This window comes from Chlorocebus sabaeus, chromosome 26 (genome assembly GCF_047675955.1).
Source record: "Chlorocebus sabaeus isolate Y175 chromosome 26, mChlSab1.0.hap1, whole genome shotgun sequence".
Taxonomy (NCBI): Eukaryota; Metazoa; Chordata; class Mammalia; order Primates; family Cercopithecidae; genus Chlorocebus; species Chlorocebus sabaeus.
Window position 1 is genome coordinate 47,544,923 of NC_132929.1, and position 18,625 is coordinate 47,563,547.

General features: G+C 42.1%; 1 protein-coding gene across 2 annotated transcripts in view; it reads left to right on the top strand.

The window, feature by feature from the left end:
• The window catches only part of THSD4 (thrombospondin type 1 domain containing 4), a 664,019-nt gene that overhangs the window by 631,315 nt on the left and 14,079 nt on the right, over nt 1-18,625 (top strand). For both annotated transcript variants that reach the window (XM_038010111.2, XM_008016049.3), the window contains 2 exons: nt 9,103-9,276; nt 16,176-16,355. In XM_038010111.2, coding sequence (XP_037866039.2) covers nt 9,103-9,276; nt 16,176-16,355 — 354 coding nt within the window. The remainder of the gene's footprint in view (nt 1-9,102; nt 9,277-16,175; nt 16,356-18,625) is intronic.

Below are 18,625 nucleotides of genomic sequence, written 5' to 3' on the forward strand. Positions count from 1 at the left end.
AAACTTGACTGAATTCTCCTTAGCACTCCATGTGGTTACTCCATAACACTAGGTGAAGTGAATAATTACATCCCATCGTTCATATGTCTTATACGTGCCTGGTGTCTCATAGACACTCAGCAATGGCAGGCCCCTCTACTGCTTTCTGCCAACTCAAAACATCCCACACCCCGTCCCCTCCCCAGTAGCCTGGCCTCCCATGGGGGGTCTCGGGTGTCAAAGAATAACTCAAAGGCATACATAGTTAATGAGTGGCCCACCAGTTACCTGGATATAAAAGAAAACAGTCATAGATTAAATTCATCTATCAAAGGCAAAAGGAAGATTTATATGAAAAGGGGATTTTGGAGCTGGAGTGGTGTTGGTTACACAACAGCATGAATGCACCTAATGCCCTGGAGGTGTGGGCTTAAAAGTGGTTACGATGGTCAATTTTATGCTATGTGTATTCTACCACCATCAAAAATAAAGTTTGAGAAAAGACACTAAACAAATTATAGAACATACCTTGGGACAGGGAGGAGAAAGGAGGAAGGAGGTAAGGAATTATGTTTCCTTTCCTGGTGGAAGCAGCGGATTTGCGGGCATGGGGGCGGGGGTACAGTCAGAGGGTTTGCCCAGGTCAGCTGCATAGCTGTCAGAGGCACCAAGTCCAGGTTCTGGGTTCTCCAGGAGATCTAGGGAGTTTACCTGGGTTGAGGACATGATTGGCTATCTCTGACCTTGGTTAGCAGCCTGCCTCTCGGATACACTAGTTCTGCCCCACTTCCCTTGCTAGAATCCCGTGCGTACACGTTACCTGTGAACCACATTGTAGTGCAGGTCTGAGGCAGCAGGTGTGGGGTGGAGCCAGGGAATCTACATTTATTTTCTTTATTTCTTTTTTTTTTTTTTCCAGACAGGGTCTCATTCTGTTGCCTGGGCTGGGGTGCAGTGGTGCAATCTTGGCTCACTGCAGCCTCGACTTCCTGGGCTCAAGCGATCCTCCCACCTCAGCACCCCCTCCCCACCTCCCCACAACATAGGTAGGACTATAGGTGCACGCCACCACCCCGGCTAATGTTTTATATTTGTTTGTGGTTTCACCATGTTGCCCAAGCTGGTCTCAAACTCCTGGGCTCAAGTGATCTGCCACCTCAGCCTCCCGAAGCCCTGGAATTCTAGGCATGAGCCACCACGCCTGGCCACAGTGTACATTTCTAATAGGTTCCCAGGGTCTTTGAGGTCACTGGTCCAGGGACCACACTCTGAGTAACAAGGCCATAAAAAAGACAGAGGAGCCCAGCCATATTCTTGGATCTTAGGAGACATGATGCAGCCCATGAGCCCCCACCCATGCCAACTCCCAGCATCATGAGAACAACAACCGTAGTATCTCAGACTCAAAGAAGGACCCTTTCACAGTTTGGGGGTATCAACAGACATGCCCCATACTGCCACATTGGCTGGCTCCAACTGGTCAGTGTCCATTCTGACCAGTCAATGGCCACCATGCACCTGTTATTGAGTATTTTGAACATCACCCCTAAAGGCGTTCACATAGGTTTTCTCTCCATCCACGGTGTAAGATGCCCCTTCTTCATTTTGTCCCTCTCATCACCGTAACAATCCACTTCCATAGGGAGTGTTAGCCAGCAAAAGAGAAAGAACAAGCCTGCAAATGCAGCCTTCACTCCACCTCCAGAGATGGTCCTGGAGATTCTTCCCTAGTGACTCATCTTCTTGTGGGTTCCCCACACCTCCTGGCATGCAGCCCCTGCTCCTTAGCCCCAGGATGGCCCCAGATGGAGAGCCCTTGGTGCAAATACTGAGCTCCCAAGATGAGCATCTGACTGTGCCCCTAGTCCCAGGAGCAGACACTAATTTGGCCATCTGGGAAGCTCTAACCAAAGAGAAACAGATGGAGAGTAAGTGCTGCTGGCCACTGACTCAAGCTTCTGCCCTAAAGCTGAGTCCAGGAAAGCTCATCCTAGTTCTTCTGTGTATCCCCATTTTCCAAGCCTCACATCCCAAACATTAGCTCATGGCACTGCGGACACAGTGGGGGAAAGTGTTTGTGAGCTCAGCCTCCTTGCCAGCGTGAGGAATCCTCTGCAGTGTCCCTGACATAGGCTACAGCTCTTGCCCAAACCCTTGATCAGAAATTCACTCTGTGTCCAGACAATTACATCTATTTCTTGTACAGCTCAAGGTGTCAAGAGGTCTCCTTTTACAGTGAACCAAAGTGTTTCTTACTAAGTCCCAGTGTCCTTTAGAAAAGGACAGCCCTACAGCCATCAGGGCACTCATTCCACTTTCTCCAGGCTAAAAATTCCTAGTTTCTTCAACTAGTCCTTTTGTACTTTAGTTTCTGAACTCATTTGTGTTCTCAGGAAACATGATGGATTTCCTATATCAGCAAATAGATGAAAAGAATGATGCTGGGCTTTCGTTTTTATATTGGAACGATTCTTTTTCTAAATAATGTTTATTTTTTTCTGGTTATAAAGTAACACAGTATTGTTTTAAAAATTTGAGAAATTTGGAAAAGTATGCTCCAAACCTCTTCACTAAAAGAAAATTTGAGATTATTTTAAGCTGTACTTCAAGCTTTTTTCTTCTCATACATACTTACCTACATAGCTTTTTCTCCTCATACATATTTTAAACATATAAATGTATCTTTATGTCATAATGTATGTATAATTTGGTCACCTGCTCTTTTCACTTAATTTATTATAAGCATAAAATCTTTAAAACATGATTTTTATTATAATAAGCTATAGAACTACATGATTGAAACAATCTCCTATGTCTAAATGTTTGGGGTTTTTTAGTTTTTATTTTTATTTTTTAGAGACCAGGTCTTGCTCTGTTGTCCAGGCTGGAGTGCAGTGGCACAATCATGGCTCACTGAAGCCTTGAACTCCTGGGCTCTAGTGATCCTCCCACCTTAGCCTCCTGAGTAGCTGGGATTACAGATATAAGCCTCCATACACAGGTGATGTTTTACTGTTTAAAAGAGAATATTTTAAAAGACTTCAGTAAGTGTTCTTGTGCATTAATCTTTATGTGCACCGTTTCTTATCTCTGTAAAATAGTGCGGACATGGAATCATGTTAAAATATGGGAAAATATTATGAATGCTTTTAGAACTCTTAATATATTTTAGCTAATTGTTCTCCAGAAAGATTATTTCAGTGTAGTCTTCCAAGCAGCAACTGAGAGCGCTTTTACAGTCATTTTGTTGCCGTGATTCTTTAGTCTGTAAATTCCATGTCTCTACATTTGCCGCTCTCTGAAAAGGCAGTGGGTTCAGAGCACAATACGTACAGAGACAAAACAACTCTGGGGAAAATAACTGCAGTGGTTCATTCCTCTGTGTGTCTCCCATGTTTATTTAGAACAGTAAAAAGCTACATATCAATTTTCCAAAGATTTCCACACTACTTATTTCCCCTCCAATAATGACTTGCAGATTTCCCCTTAAAGTAATTTTGCTTTGTATCTCAACATAAGTTCTTGCTGAATCTAACTTGGCTTAAAATTATAAATAGAGCAAAGAATGAGCACTTTATTCTATTCAGGGAACTCTTTTGTTCGTTTTGGAAAAGATGTTCTAAATCATGCAAGTTGGGTGCTATGATGTAAGTAAATAATTTTTGCCTTATCTACCCTCAGAATAGATGATGAATTCTAAATGTTCATGCTTATTTTAGAGTAGATGAGTGGGACATCAGTACACTGGCTTTGGTGTCATCTCCATGACCACCACTTATTTCATATTTGACCCTGAGCCAGCTAGTGACTCAATGAGCTTCAGTTTTTTCAACTGTAACATTGCTGAGTAACCGCTGCAGTAACATATTTGAAGCTATGACCTAGATGAGGTTGGCACCGTGGGAAGGGTTTCCTTTGGGCTGCTTCATTCTTCTTCAGCTCCATGTCACCAGGGGCCTTTGGGCCACCAGTTGGTCTTAGAAAATGTTCAGCCTCTGGAATGACCAGCGGATGGCGCTCTTCCACTTTTGAATAGTTGCTTTGTGTAAAAAAAAAGGCCTTGTTAAGCTTCAGTCTGAACTATGAAATTTTTTATTACTGGGAATGAACATGTGTTGAGCACCTGTTCCATGCCAGTCATGAACGAGACACAGCCTCTGATTCAATAAGCTCAAGAGGGAGAAACCAAAGAAAATTAAAGTTCGCAAACACTTGAAGTACAGAATGTGTCTTATTGCCCAATTTAAAATTAATTAATCTTTACCTAAATGAATTGAGGTTGTAACCCCAGTCTGAATCTTCTCTTAAACTTCTAGGGACACAAAGTTCTTCTGGCTTAATGACTCACCTTAAAAACATCTTTTCAGCTGCTTTTAATTGAGAGTGGGCCGTATCAGAAGTAAGCATCGTGACTTTTCAGTTCTACAATCAATGATAGGTCTAAGCACATGTGCAGTTTTCAATCACAACAGGAAAAAACACTTTTAGAAAGTCCACCAATGTTAGTTTGGTAACACCTAATTTCTAAGAAAGTTTTCCAGGAAGAAAATACTGAATCATTTAAATTACAAGAAATGATGCATAAAGCTGAAGTTCAAGAATAGTCATTAGAGCCTTATAGTCCCTTAGGGGCCAATTGGGCCAAGTTTAGGATTTAACTGTTGCTGGAGTGAGAAGGCAGTCCCCACCAGAGGGTTGCTTAGGAATTCCATGTGCTTCTGTGTTTTATCAGCCCAGAAGTTCAATTACAAGTCATGTCCTCTCCTGACTAGCAAAGCAGATTGGGTCCTTCTTTTAGGAACATCCTTTAAGGACAGTGGGTGGGTGTGGTTTGGAGCCTCACCTGGAAGGTTAGTCCCTACTCCCTGGTAGGGATTTCTTCCCCTTGCTTCTGCTGAAAAGCTTCCTGGGCCAGGTTCTGTGTGGGGAGCTCCTTTCATATTTACATTTGTTGGGCTTTTCACTGCAGGTGTTGTAATAAAATGAAACTCCTCTACAGGCCTCATCCATGTGATGTCCTCCCTTTGGGCACTGGCATGGCCCTTCACATTCTTCTTTTAAGTTAAGTACATGGGGATGTGGAGACACTTTCCCAGATGCATGTGCATTACTTGGTTTTGAAAGCAGAAAATTAAGTTAGCTAATCAGATGGAAATTACCTGGAAAGAAGTAGTCTAAGGGTTGGAAACATGAAGATAACTGAAATCCTATTTACCTTTTATTCTTCTTCTTTTTTTTTTTTTTTTTTTTTCTGAGAGAGTCTCACTCTGTCACCCAGGCTGGAGTGCAGTGGCGCCATCTTGGCTCACTGTATCACTGCAATCTCCGCCTCCCAGGTTCAAGCGATTCTTCTGCTTCAGCCTCCCAAGTAGCTGGAATCACAAGTGTGCACCACCATGTCCAGTTAATTTTTGTATTTTTAGTAGCGATGGGATTTCAACATGTTGGCCAGGCTGGTCTCAAACTCCCGACCTCAGGTGATCTGCCCACTGCAGCCTCCCAAAGTGCTGGGATTACAGGTGTGAGCCACCACACCTGGCCTACCTTGTATTCTTTACAAGAATATTTAAATATCTTGAGTTTTAAAGTTAGGAAGAAAACCAGATCATACATGGCTGAAACAAACAAACAGACAAATCCTTTAGCCTAGAATATTTCAATTATTGTAACAAATTTTAAGCTAAGGGACTGAGTCATTGTCCCAGATTTCTAATAATAATCTAAATAGAGCAAAGGACATGAAAAATGTCTGCACACCTGTAGGGGAGGAAAAATGTTTCCTCTACATTCTTAGGTTCTCTGGCTGCAGTCTGTGAATTAAGCTGACAAAAGATTAGCAGATAAAAAGCATACCAATTTTATTTGATGTTAATATTTTTATAGTGGCATGGGGGGCTTCATAGGAAAGAAGTGACAATCCCAAAGAAGCAATTAGACTTGAGGGATTATATACCATTTTAACAAAGGGTGATAAACTATGGAGAAGTGATTAGAAAAAGTAAAGGGGCTAGGGCTTCTAGGGACAGTAAATTGTGAGAAATTGACTAAGAAAAATATGGGGGAAACTGACAAAAGACAAGGGTTATTTTATTAAAGTTTATTTTTGCAGACTCATCTTGGAGTCAACTCCCCTCTCCAATGACGAGAATGTTCTCTTCTTCCTAGTGCTGGGAGGGCACCATTCTCGTGGGAATTTTATGCACTGGTTTTTAGGCAGAAAGGGGGAAGGCAGAGAGCTCTTCCTGCATCTGCTATTTCTCAATAGCCTTCAGCTCAAAATAATCAATATGCCAAAGCAACACATTTTGGGGTGGCATGTTCTGATCCCCTTCAAGCCCTTTGCTCCAGAGGGAGTTTCTTCCCTGAGGGGTCAGGCCCAGCTTAGCAGTGGAAAGGTAAATGTTTGATCACTCATACTGACATGTGATTTTACAAGACTAGATGGCAGCATACAAAAATGAAAGTGGAAATTTTGATAAGGAAATGAGGTCGTAAGGATTATTTTTCCCTTTTCTCCATTTTTATTTAAAATTCTATTGCTTTATTTTCTAAGATAATATGGGTAGAACTCAAACATTGACTCTATTTTTAAGAAAAGACCCAGAAACCCTTAGAAAGGGCTTTGGTCATGTGCTAAAGGGCCACGTCTAGGATTGGAAAGTGCTAATGGATGAACAAGGCAGGGCCCAAGTCTATATGCAACTGATATTCATGGATTTACTCATGAGTAAGACACTGACCTGAGAAAGAATTAGAGATGATTCATTAGTTCCTGCTCTCACCAAGCCTACTTCAGCAAAGACAAAAAAAAAAAAAAAAAAAAGACAGGACACAAATAACCATAATACAAAGGCAGGAAGCAGCACATAGAGTGCCATGAGAATTCCAAGACTGGAAAGAACATCTTAAATTGGGCAGTCAAGATAGTTTTCACGGAGGAGATGGTATTTGAGCTGAACCTTAAAGGCTTCTGATCTGTCCAGTGAAGGGAAAGAGCATGCTGGGTGGAGGGAATGGCAGGGGCAAGGACTCTGTTAGCCTTTTATGTGATCAGGGAATAGCAGCCACTCTGAGTCTGTCCAGCAGGAGGTATGTGGGATAGGATAATGGGAAATTAGTCTAGAAGAATTGGGTCAATTAGGGCCATAGTATAGAAAACCCTTAATGCTAGTTGGGAAGTCCATATGTGACTTCTGTTAGGAATGGGATGACTTCAGAGGGAATTTTTAGCATGGAGTTCTCAACACCTGGCAACCCAATGCATTGGAAAAGCTGGTGAGGTTGAGCACCAAGCTACAGCCACAGTTCAGGGTAAGAAAGTAAACTGTGCTGGGAACCATGGGTGGAAAGGGACAAGACGGATTAGAGAAATGTGGCAGAACTAGAGTCTGTGAGACCTAATGATTGTCTAGATGTTGGAAGCAAGAGGTTAGGAGAACAGTCGACTTTCAAATCCAGGTAGAAACTTGAAAGCAAATCAGAAAAATAAGAGGAGGAATGGTAACAGTGGTGAAGGTGTACATGCTGGATTCAAGGTACCCGTAGGACACCCAGCTGAGGATGCCCAAAAAATGTTTGAAAAGATAAGATGAAGTTTAGGTGTGGTGGCACATGCCTGCAATCCCAGCACTTTGGGAGGCCGAGGCAGGCGGATCTCACACTCAGAAGTTCGAGACCAGCCTGGGCAATGTGACAAAATCCCATCTCTACAAAAAAACACAAAAATTAGCTGGACGTGGTGGTGAGCACCTGGAGCTACTCAGGAGGCTGAGGTGGGAGGATCGCTTGACCCCAAGAGGTCGAGACTGCAGTGAGCTGATATCACGCCACCTGGGTGATGCAATCCTATCTGGGTGACAAAGCGAGACTGTGTCTTGAAAAAAAGAAAAGACAAGATAAGATGAGAACCAAAATAAGGGCACATTCCAAAGTATGTCAAGACAGATGGAAAATGCTCTAAGAGCTTTGGGCTATGACTCAGGAATGTTTTCACTGTCTCCTAGGAGAGGACTGTGTGATTGTAGTAGAAAAATCACTAATAGTTATTTGGCTGTAAGTGAAGATTTTATCCCTATGAGGCTTTGTTTCTCTATCTTGGAGTGGGAATGTAGGAGTTGAAGCCCCTTATACCATTTATTGAGCACCCCTTGCCTGCAAAGCATATTATACAGTCTCCATAGCCCTGCCAGAAATGTGTTTCTATGCCAGTTGTCTAGATGAGCATGCCAAAGGTAGGAGGGGCTGGGTCACTTGCTCCAGGCCGCATAGCTAGTGAGGATATCAACACTGATGCGCCTAGTTCCAAAGCCAAGCTCTCCCTCTATACCAAGCTGTTTCCCAATCCTCTCATAGCTGTGGCCTTCAGGGACTAGAACAATTTGCCTTAATATCAGGCAGCAATATTGAGGTGACAGACTCAAGTCCCCCTCTTTTCCCAGCCTACACTTGGCTAGTAGCAGGTAGAAATATGCCCAGGTTTTCATGTACCCATTCTTCTTCAGCTGAATATATATATATTTTTATTTTTATTTTTAGAGACAGGGTCTTCTCACTCTCTCTACTGCCCAGGCTGGAGTGCAGTGGTGCAGTCATAGCTCAGTGTAGCCTCAAACTCCTGGGCTCAAGCGATCCTCCTGCCTCAGACTCCTGAGTAGTTGGGACTACAGGTGCACACCTACTGCTGCTGGCCAATTTTTTGAATTTTTGTAGAGACAGTCTTACTGTGCTATCCAGGCTGGTCTCAAATTCCTGAGCTCAGGTAATCCTCCCACTTCAGCCTCCCAAAGCTCTGGTACTACAGGCGTGAGCCACCATACCCAGCCATGCTGAATATATTTTTGAAAGCAAAAGCTGGGAAGGATAGTCTAACAAGTATAAGTGTATTAATTGCAGTGGCGAGATTGGATATTTGGAATTTGGAATGAAGCCCAACCCAGAAAATCTAAGACAGGGAGTTGTCATACTGATATAATGGAGTAGGCTGTGCACAAGAAGCTGTCAGATATTTCTAGGGGAAACAGATGGCAGGAAAATGAAACATTCCATCCTCCTTTCCATCATTTGAAAGTGGCTTCAGCAGCTGCCAAGGCCTCCCCACTAATGTGCCCTTCCCCTGTCTCACAGTGCTCAGCGGAGTGTGGGGCCGGAGTGCGGACACGCTCGGTGGTGTGCATGACCAACCATGTCAGCAGCCTGCCCCTGGAGGGCTGTGGGAACAACCGGCCGGCAGAGGCCACCCCATGTGACAACGGACCCTGCACAGGCAAGGTGGAGTGGTTTGCCGGGAGCTGGAGTCAGGTGAGTGGCCAGAACTGGGTACGTCTGCCTGTGCCAGGCAAAAGGCAGGATACCAGAGGGATTAGGAACCAGGACTTTGTGTCAGGTGTCCCAACTTTGAATCCCAGCTGTGCCACTGTCTACCTGTGACCCTGGAGAAGCTATTTATATTTCTGGAGCCTCAGTCGGTCAACAGTATTCATTGAGCACCTACTGTGTGCTCATCTAAGTACTTGGGCTACATCAGTGAGCAACACAAATATCCCTGCCCTCAGGGAGCTTATGGCCTAGCATGCTTTCCTCATCTATAAAATGCTGGCAATGATGGTACCTTATGAGGTTATTTTTAGAAGAAATGAAATTGTGTACAAAAAGTATGTTGCACAGTGCCTGACACACAAGAAATGCTGGCTGCTTCTATTATTATTCCTGTTAATAAAGCCAGCTTTTTCCGTTTCTGACAGTGTCAGAAGCAGAAATTTTAAAAGTTGGAATTGTTCATTATGAAGAATAAATAATACTGAATACTTTAATAATTGAAGAATTACATTTTCCCTCACTCTTCCAAAATTGAACGTGAACCCCACGAAGGAAATGTGGAAATGACTGCCTTGTCTTGATTACCATCAGTATTGGAGTTCTTGGGCCACTTAGCATTTGGCTCCCAGGGCTGGCTAGTTCTCCAAGGACTGTTTGGCTTATGATCATGATTTACACATTATCAAGACCTCTGGCTCCATATAGAATTTTATTTCTTTTAAGTAGCTTTAAAAACCGACCTTGGAAAAAAATGCGCTGCCTTGTCCTTGTAAACTGATATGAGCCCTTTGGAAAGCAATTTGGCAATAAAAGTCAAGAACCATAAAAATGTTCATTTGCCTTAACCCAGTCACCCGACTCCTGGGGATTCATTTTAAGGAAATAATTAACAACAGAAAAAAAAAAGTTTTTCAGCAGAGATGTTCATGACAGCAGGAAGGTTACAGATATTATGGTATATCATAACTCAGTAAAATATAAGGTGACAATGACAGTGATCGTTAGGAAGATGTGAAAATGCATATGGCGTAATGGCAAGTGAGAAATAGAATGTGAAGATATCCAAACGCTATCATCTCCACCACTTCAATGTAGGGTTTTTATGCAAAAAGCATAGGGAAATGTTTTTCTTTTCAAATTCCCTTTAATGTTTCTTAAAATATAGAGAATTCAGAAAGAATTCAAGTACTTCCAGTGCTACTCTGGTGAATATCAAAGTTAGACACATGTGCTAACTGATCCCAGCTTGACTTCTCATTAGTTTCCTGGCTCTAGGTGAGTGATTGAACCTATCTGAGCCTGTTTCCTCATCTGAATATGAAGATAATAATACCAACCTCCTAAGGTTGTTGTGAGGTTTTCGTAAGATGCTATACATAAGGAGAGTTACCTATTGCTTGGGATATGAGAAATACCTAATAAATATTAGTTCCCATTGCTCTATGTTTATTTTTTCTGCCAGCAATTGCTATCTCATTACTGGTAGTAAAATACATAGGACCTAAACCCCAAAGATAATTCAGCAGTGACTACATATGGGACACCAATTATACCAAATATCCATAGATGTGTGAAATCATATCAGATCATTATAGTCACACATGTGAAATAAGCAGTACAATTGAACTCATATGTCTACCATTCTTAGAAGAGAAGGGAGCAGGATTCAGGGCCTTTTTTCTTGTGGCCTCCTATTGACTTATACATAAGCTCAAAGAACTAAGAGTGGTATGAACCCTGGCAAAGACAACCTTTATTTCTGCTAAGATTAGAAACAAAGGATTGGCTGCCCTGTTGTCCAAAAGGGTCAAGATACAATTTAATGTGGCCAAGGTTTTGGTTCTGGATTTATAAGGATATCAAGGCCTGATAGAGACTCCCTGCCCTAGGAATTTGACTCCCCAAAGAAAATTAAATAAGAGCACGCTTATTTCTTGAAAGGTAAGTTTTAAACATTAACTGACTTCAGAATATAAAAATAAATGTTCCTTCCAACCATATGGGTTGAATTAAAGTTGGCATTTCGAATACCCCACCAACCTGGTCACAGTGATTAGTCCAGGGGTAGACATGTGACCCAACAGGTGGACATGTGACCCAAGCTGAGCCAAACAGAATCCTTCCCGGGGACTTTTCATTTGTGTTTTAGGGAAGAGACTCACTAGGAGGTTGTGAGCTCATGCTGGCAGTGGCCCTACTGAGGCTTGTGCAAAAAGCCAGTCTGAGAGAATGAGACGTAAGTCCATGGAGAGGCAGAGACCAAGGAGTTTCTGGCTTTAGAGTCTTTCTGACTCCACCAAGAAAGGCATATATTCCATTTCTGCTGCTTCCCAGATCCCTGGAAACTAGGAGTATATCAAGCTTAGGGAGTCTTTTTCTACTCTGGTGGCACAGTAGCCCAACTCTTACTCATAAGAGTCTACCAAGTCTATTATTTATGCCCAGAATTATTTCCTTTCTTCTCTATCAATTCTGAGTTTACTGCAACTTTAGACTGTCTTAGTTCTGAGATCTGTCACAGTTTCTAGTCTTCAGGAGCAGCCATTTTGTCTGCCTCTGGGTCTGGATTGCATTTATTGATTGCATTTATTGCAATAGATATTTTTATTCTCATCTTTTCACAAATCAATGATCCACCAAAGTGCAACTGCAGGAATTCTTTAGGTACAGAAACATGCATAATTGCCATCACTTCTCACTGAAAGCATTTATCCTTATTAAATATTACTTTGTGTCATGTATGCTTTTCTCTGTGGATTATATTTTGTGTACTATTTGAATTACTCCATCTTGTTTCTCATTTTTTATTTTCACCTGATATATCTTCATCAATTTCTTAATTTTCAAACTTTTTATGTATTTTTAAGCTATGTCTTTCATATGGAGGACTATTTTTGTCTTTATTTTTACCCAATCTATAGACCTCTGTGTTTTAAGAGTTAAATTTTAACCATTTATATTTATTGTAATCACTTACATGTTTGGACTTTTCCCTACCATCTTATTTTGTGTTTTCTGTTGTCATGCTTTCTTGCTTCTTTCCTCTTTCCTTTCAACATGTTTGTTACTAGTCAGGTTTTCTTAATTCCATTTTTTCCCCTCCAACATTTTGGAAGTCATAAATCTTCTAGTGGTATATCTTCTGTGATAACATTCGAATTTTTAGCACAGAATTTTAACTTTTATGTATCCATTAGTGTCAAGTTATCAGAAACCACATCTCTCCTAAAAGAAAATAGAAGCTTTCCCCTTTTATTTACCTCCACTCTCTCAATCTACAATATCTCCAAAAAGATGTTGATATTATCTGGATCTAGCTTCAGATTAATGTTAATTTTATAGAAAATATAGATTTAAATTTTAAAATAGCTTTCTCCTTTCCCCTCAAAGATTCTTTTTTATTGAAATATAATTCACATACCATAACCTTTAAAAATATACAATTCATTGGTTTTTAGTAAATTCACAAAGTTGTACAACCAATTCCAACACATTGTTATCGTCCCTAAAAGACACCTGGCATCCATTAGTAATAACAGCTTTTATTGGTGTCTTTGCCAGCATCTCCTTTTATATCCTATGTCTTCTTCCTGGTTCTTTTTATTTTGCTAAAGACTATAACCCAGGAAGTCTTTCAAATAGGATTTGTAAGTGGTAAGGTTTTTGAGCCCTTGAATACCTGAAAATGACTTCATTTTGCACTTTGACACGAATGCTTCTGGCAGGTGACTCACTGCTTCCTCTTCTTTGGCACAGTCAGGCCACCCTGGCTGCTCTTGGCCAGTAACTCAGCTAATCACTCATTGTCCTGAGACCTCCATCCTGATCTCCATCTACCACCAATACAGAATGAAGCACATGATCTTTGCTAGATCCTCTGTGTGCATTTGGACTATAGTTTCCTTCTTCAATTTGATCTCATCTATCTTTCAGTATTCAAAGATTCCCCATAATTTCTGGTCCACCAAGGCTGATTGCCCTTTCTTGTCTTCAAATGCTGTCTCATGCACGAGTACACACACATACACAGATACAGATACACATAAATACATTCATTCAGTTTCCAGACACACATATTCTGCCATTTCTGAGCATTTACAGTAAGAGAAGACTGAGACGTGCTCATTCTCCCTTAAGTGCACAATCTCTTCAAGGACTTGCCAAAAATAGCAGAAGATAACGACAGGTTTTGATCAAAGTGTGCAGTCTTCTGTTCTGCCACACACTTAGTACAGATGTAGGATCTCATAGCATTGAGGGGTCTTTCAGATCATGTTTCCAAACCCCTCACTTTCGCTTTTCAGATAAGACCACAGCGACCTGGGAAAGGGCAATGTCTTGGCTAGAGACACAGAACTATTTAGCGACGCTGTCTAGACTCTAGTTTCCATGTCTCCTGACTTCGGCCTAGTGTTCCACCCCTGCCGCCCATCCCTGCCCCATCCTCATTCCTCCTGCGGGAGAGGCCAGACCTTTGCCTGCTGCAGTTTGTGGCTCTTCTCCTGCCTTCAGTTCTTCCAATGCCTGCAGCACTTGAGAAAAGGACAAGACACGAATAGAAAAGGAAAAGGACATGTATAGAAAAAGAAAAGGCCAAGACACAAATACACTCCAAATCATAAACTAACATGGAGGAAAATAGGAAAGTAGGAAGAGTAGGAAATCTTACAGTTTTTGGTTTTTTTTTTGGCTGGTTACGGCGGCTCATGCCCGTAATCCCAGCCCTTTGGGAGGCCAAGGCAGGCAGATCACTGGAGGTCAGGAGTTCAAGACCACCCTGGCCAATATGACGAAACCCTGTCTCTACTAAAAATACAAAAATTAGCCAGGCATGGGGGCTCGCACCTGTAGCCCCAACTACTTAGGAGGCTGAGGCTTGAACCTGGGAGGCAGAGGTTGCAGTGAGCCGAGATCGCACCACTGCACTCTAGCCTGGGCAACAGAGCAAGATTCCATCCCAAAAAATATATATTTTTTTAAATAAAAAAACTTATAGTTTTTTGAATGCTACAAAGATGGCAAAAAAGAAGGCATAGACAAAGCAGAAACTGATGGCCTCTGCTAATTCATGCCCTGTGTGACTAATTCATCATTTGTTTGGTTTGGGGGTTTTGTAATTTTTTTTCCATAGATAGGGGTTTTTCTTTCTCCCTATTTTTATTTGATTGTGTAGCAAAGCTAATATTTAGAGTTTGAACTGCAGACATTGTTGCAGGCTTCTTATAAAGGTAGTAGATTCTTTAAAGTCGATAAAAGCACACAGACCACAGCTTTACAACTTTAAATCAAAAAGTATTAAGAGGCTGGATACAGTGGCTCACGCCTGTAATCCCAGAACGATGGGAGGCCAAGGCAGGAGGATTGGTTCAGGCCAGGAGTTCAAGAACCAGCCTGGGCAACATAATGAGACCCCATCTCTAAAAACATTTTTTTTTTTTTTTTTGAGACGGAGTCTTGCTCTGTCACCCATGCTAGAGTGCAGTGGCACAACCTTGGCTCACTGCAACCTCTGCCTCCCAGGTTCCAGCGATTATCTTGCCTCTGCCTCCTGATTCCAGGTGATTCAACCACCTTGGCATCCCAAAGTGCTAGGATTATAGGAGTGAGCTACCGTGCCCAGCCCCCGTCTCTAAAAAAAAATTTTTTTAGTTAGTCAGGCAAGGCCTGGTGTGGTGGATCATGCCTGTAATCCCAGCACTTTGAGAGGCCAAGGCAGGCAGATCGTTTGGGTTCAGGAGTTCAAGACCAGCCTGGGCAACATGGAAAAACCCCATCTCTACAAAAAATACAAAAATTAGCCAGGCATGGTGACATGTGCCTGTATTCCCAGCTACTCTGGAGGCTGAGGTGGGACGATCACTTGAGTCTGGGGAGTGGAGGTTGCAGTGAGCCAAGATCACTCCACTGCACTCCAGCCTTGGTGATAGAGTGAGATCCTGTCTCAAAAAAAAAAAAAGAACTAGGCAAGATGGTGCACACCTGTGGTCCCAGCGACTCTGGAGGTTGAGGTGAGAGGACCATTTGAGCTCAGGAGGTTGAGGCTGCAGTGAGCCATGATCACACCACTGCACTCCAGCCTGGGTGACAGAGTGAGACCTTGTCTCAAAAAACAAAAGTATTAAGTAAACCAAACATGAGCAAAAAAAAAAAAGAACCTTTTGCAAAGTAATACATACTAAATGGGATAATTTATGAGCAAACAGTTATATGCATTTTATTTCCATAAACGAATGAAATGCACCAACATATGGAATTGCCTGGTTTCTTTGTGGGGTCACTACTCCATGTTGCAGATTTCAGCACCACATTAGGAAACAAGAAGATTGGGCTCTGTTACAGTTCCCGCTGGCTGCCCTGTTGGAACAGGAGGGTTGACCATAGGGTACATTTTCCCAAGCCTTAGGTCTTCTTCTCAGCTTCAGGTGTTCACAGGTGTGCAGAGTCTAGGAGTTCGTTCAGTCACAGTATCCACCTCCTAAGAAAATAACAGATAAGAATGTCAGTTCATTGTCTTACCTCCTATGAGAAGTGTCAGAGTCTACGAGACAGAAACAACCAAATGACCTGGCTGGTGTGTTCCTGCAGGAGAGTTTATGGTAAACTATTTCCCTCTCAGCACAGAAGACAACAAGATCTTAGTGACCAGCGTCCTCCAGGTATGACAATCAGGGCACCTAGTCTGCATTTGGAGACAGAACTGTTAGGAAATTGCAATCCATATGCCACTTCTCCTCCAGAAACATTTCCAAGATCTCATGGGTTCTTCCTCCCAGAGTTGGTGGTAGAATTGACGGTGCCCATCATAAGCATCCCTTGATGGACAGTAGCTGCCGCCCCCTTTCCATCACGTGACACTCATCTTTCTCTGCTTCTTTCTGCAGTGTTCCATCGAGTGTGGGAGTGGGACACAACAGAGGGAGGTGATTTGTGTTAGAAAGAATGCAGACACCTTTGAAGTGTTGGACCCCTCTGAATGTTCTTTCCTGGAAAAACCCCCCAGCCAGCAATCCTGCCACCTCAAGCCTTGCGGAGCCAAGTGGTTTAGCACCGAATGGAGCATGGTAAGTCATGGTGCCCTTGATGGAGGTTGCATTGGCACACTGTCCCCCATCTGAATTCCTATAGACCCCTCTGGGCCAGGCACTGGGTTCAGCCCTGAGATTCCCTACAGCAATCTACCTTAGGTGATGGCTGCTGGGGTACCCCGTGAGCCACCCTTGGTGGAGGTACTCCCCTTGGTGGGTGAGGCCTGAGACCTAGATGATCTTGGTTTCTAAATTGTAGAAACAGTGACTCTTACACTTCGGTGTGAGATCTGGGGATCTTGTTTGACAAGACCAACTCTGGGCCAACCCTGGCTGAGGATTGGCATTTTTAGCAAGTTCCTAAGGTGTATTGGATGGAGTTGTCTTTGGACTGCATTTTGAGCAATGCTGCCATAGAGGATTGAGGATTCAAGGGTGCTGTTAAAAGTACTACATCTGATGCCAGGCGTGCTGGTTCACGCCTATAATCCCAACACTTTGGGAGGCCAAGGTGGGAAGATCATTTGAGGCTAGGAGTTTGAAACCAGCCAGGGCAACTAGCAAGAACCCGTCTCTAAAAAAAAATTTTTTTTAATTACTACATTACACACACACACTCTGTGTGTGTGTGTGTGTGTGTGTGTGTGTGTATACAGTTTTTAAAAATCCTATAGACATTTTGGATTATGGATTGTGGGACTGATTCTGTTTTCTGTTTGAACTGGCTACAAGGAACCTCAAAGCCAAAATTATGCCTCACCTCAAAGAGAGAGTATACCAGATCCTGCAAAGTGGATTTTATGTGCTAATATTCCCATGGCTTCCCTTTCTTTTTCCTACTTTTATCTTCCTTTAGTCCTAGTTTTCTCGCTTTTTAAAAATCCTGTGACCCTCTAAGTCTTTCTCAAGTCATTTGAAATCCTTTTTGTAAGGAGGGAAATAGTGTGTAAGTGAAGAAAGAGAGAGATTGATAAATACAGAAATAAGTCATTAAGAAATGAAAGGGGAAAGGATGGATATAGTAATAAGATTCGTATTTTTCAAGTTGAAGAGCACATTTTCAAGAAACTTCCTAAAACAGAAAACCTCCTCACCATCATTCCAGGTGACCAGAAAACCTCCTGGCGGCCCCATCCCAGGTGACCATTGGCATAGTTCAGTGGGTCAGGGTAGGAAGTGGGCAAAGGGTCATTCTGCTTCTCATCACTGAAGATCTTCAAGCAGAGGCTGTAGTGAGCTCAGAGTAGGGGGGCCAGAGCCTTTCTCACAATGATCCAAGGGTGATAAAAGGGAATTTTGCTTAGAAAATGTATGAATAAAAGTTGAGAATTCCATTTTCAAAAATGTCTGTCTGCTCCAGTGATAACAGCCATTTGGCTGTGTAGCAAACCACATCTCAGAGGCAGATGGGAACAAAGAAGGTGGGTTGAAAAGGTGTTCTGTCAACTTCTGGGAAGTGAAATTTAGTTATTTTGATGTTGACCAAAGCTTGGGGATGCAATAATAGATCGCAGTTTTCTTTTGTCATCTGATTTGGAGAGTCTACAAAGAGCCAAGTCGAAGGAGACAAATTCCAAAAACACCTGCTGGAAACAACCCAAATGTCCGTCAACAGGTGAACGGACAAACCATGGTGCATCCACACAGTGGCACAAAAAACTCAGGAACAAAAATATAGATGAACTTCCAGTGCATTTTGCTAAGTAAAAAAAAAGCCCGGTTCCAAAAACTACATGTTGTGTGAGTCCATCTATGTAATATTCTGTAAAAGGAGAAGCTACAGAGACTGAGGCCAAATCAGTGCCTGCTAGAGGATGGAGTGACCACATCTGTGCAATCTGGGCAGCACGGGAATTTTTTGTCTGCAATAAAATGATTTCATGTCTTGTTTGCAATAGAGATACACAACGGTATGAATTTGTCAAAACTGATAGGTCTGTATGCCACAAAAAGGGAAATTTTTAGATGCAAATTTAGAAAATATGAAGTCAATGGTTACTATAATAGCAAAGACTGACTAAAGCTAGACTTCTTTGAATGTAACTTGTTTTACAAATTTGAGTTTGGAACTAAGTAAATATTTCAGATAATTATAAAGGAAAATTAAATTTTTAAAAAGCAATCCCCCAGAACTGAAAATACAATGAAACAAATTAATCTAAATATGTTTCCAGTTGGTGGCATCAGCACTATTGCAAGTAACTTTAATACACAGTAGTTTGACATTCTATCCCTAAAAAAATTACTGCAGAAAAATGTTCACACTGTTTGCCATTATCCTATTTTTGGTGATAGTATTGTACTGG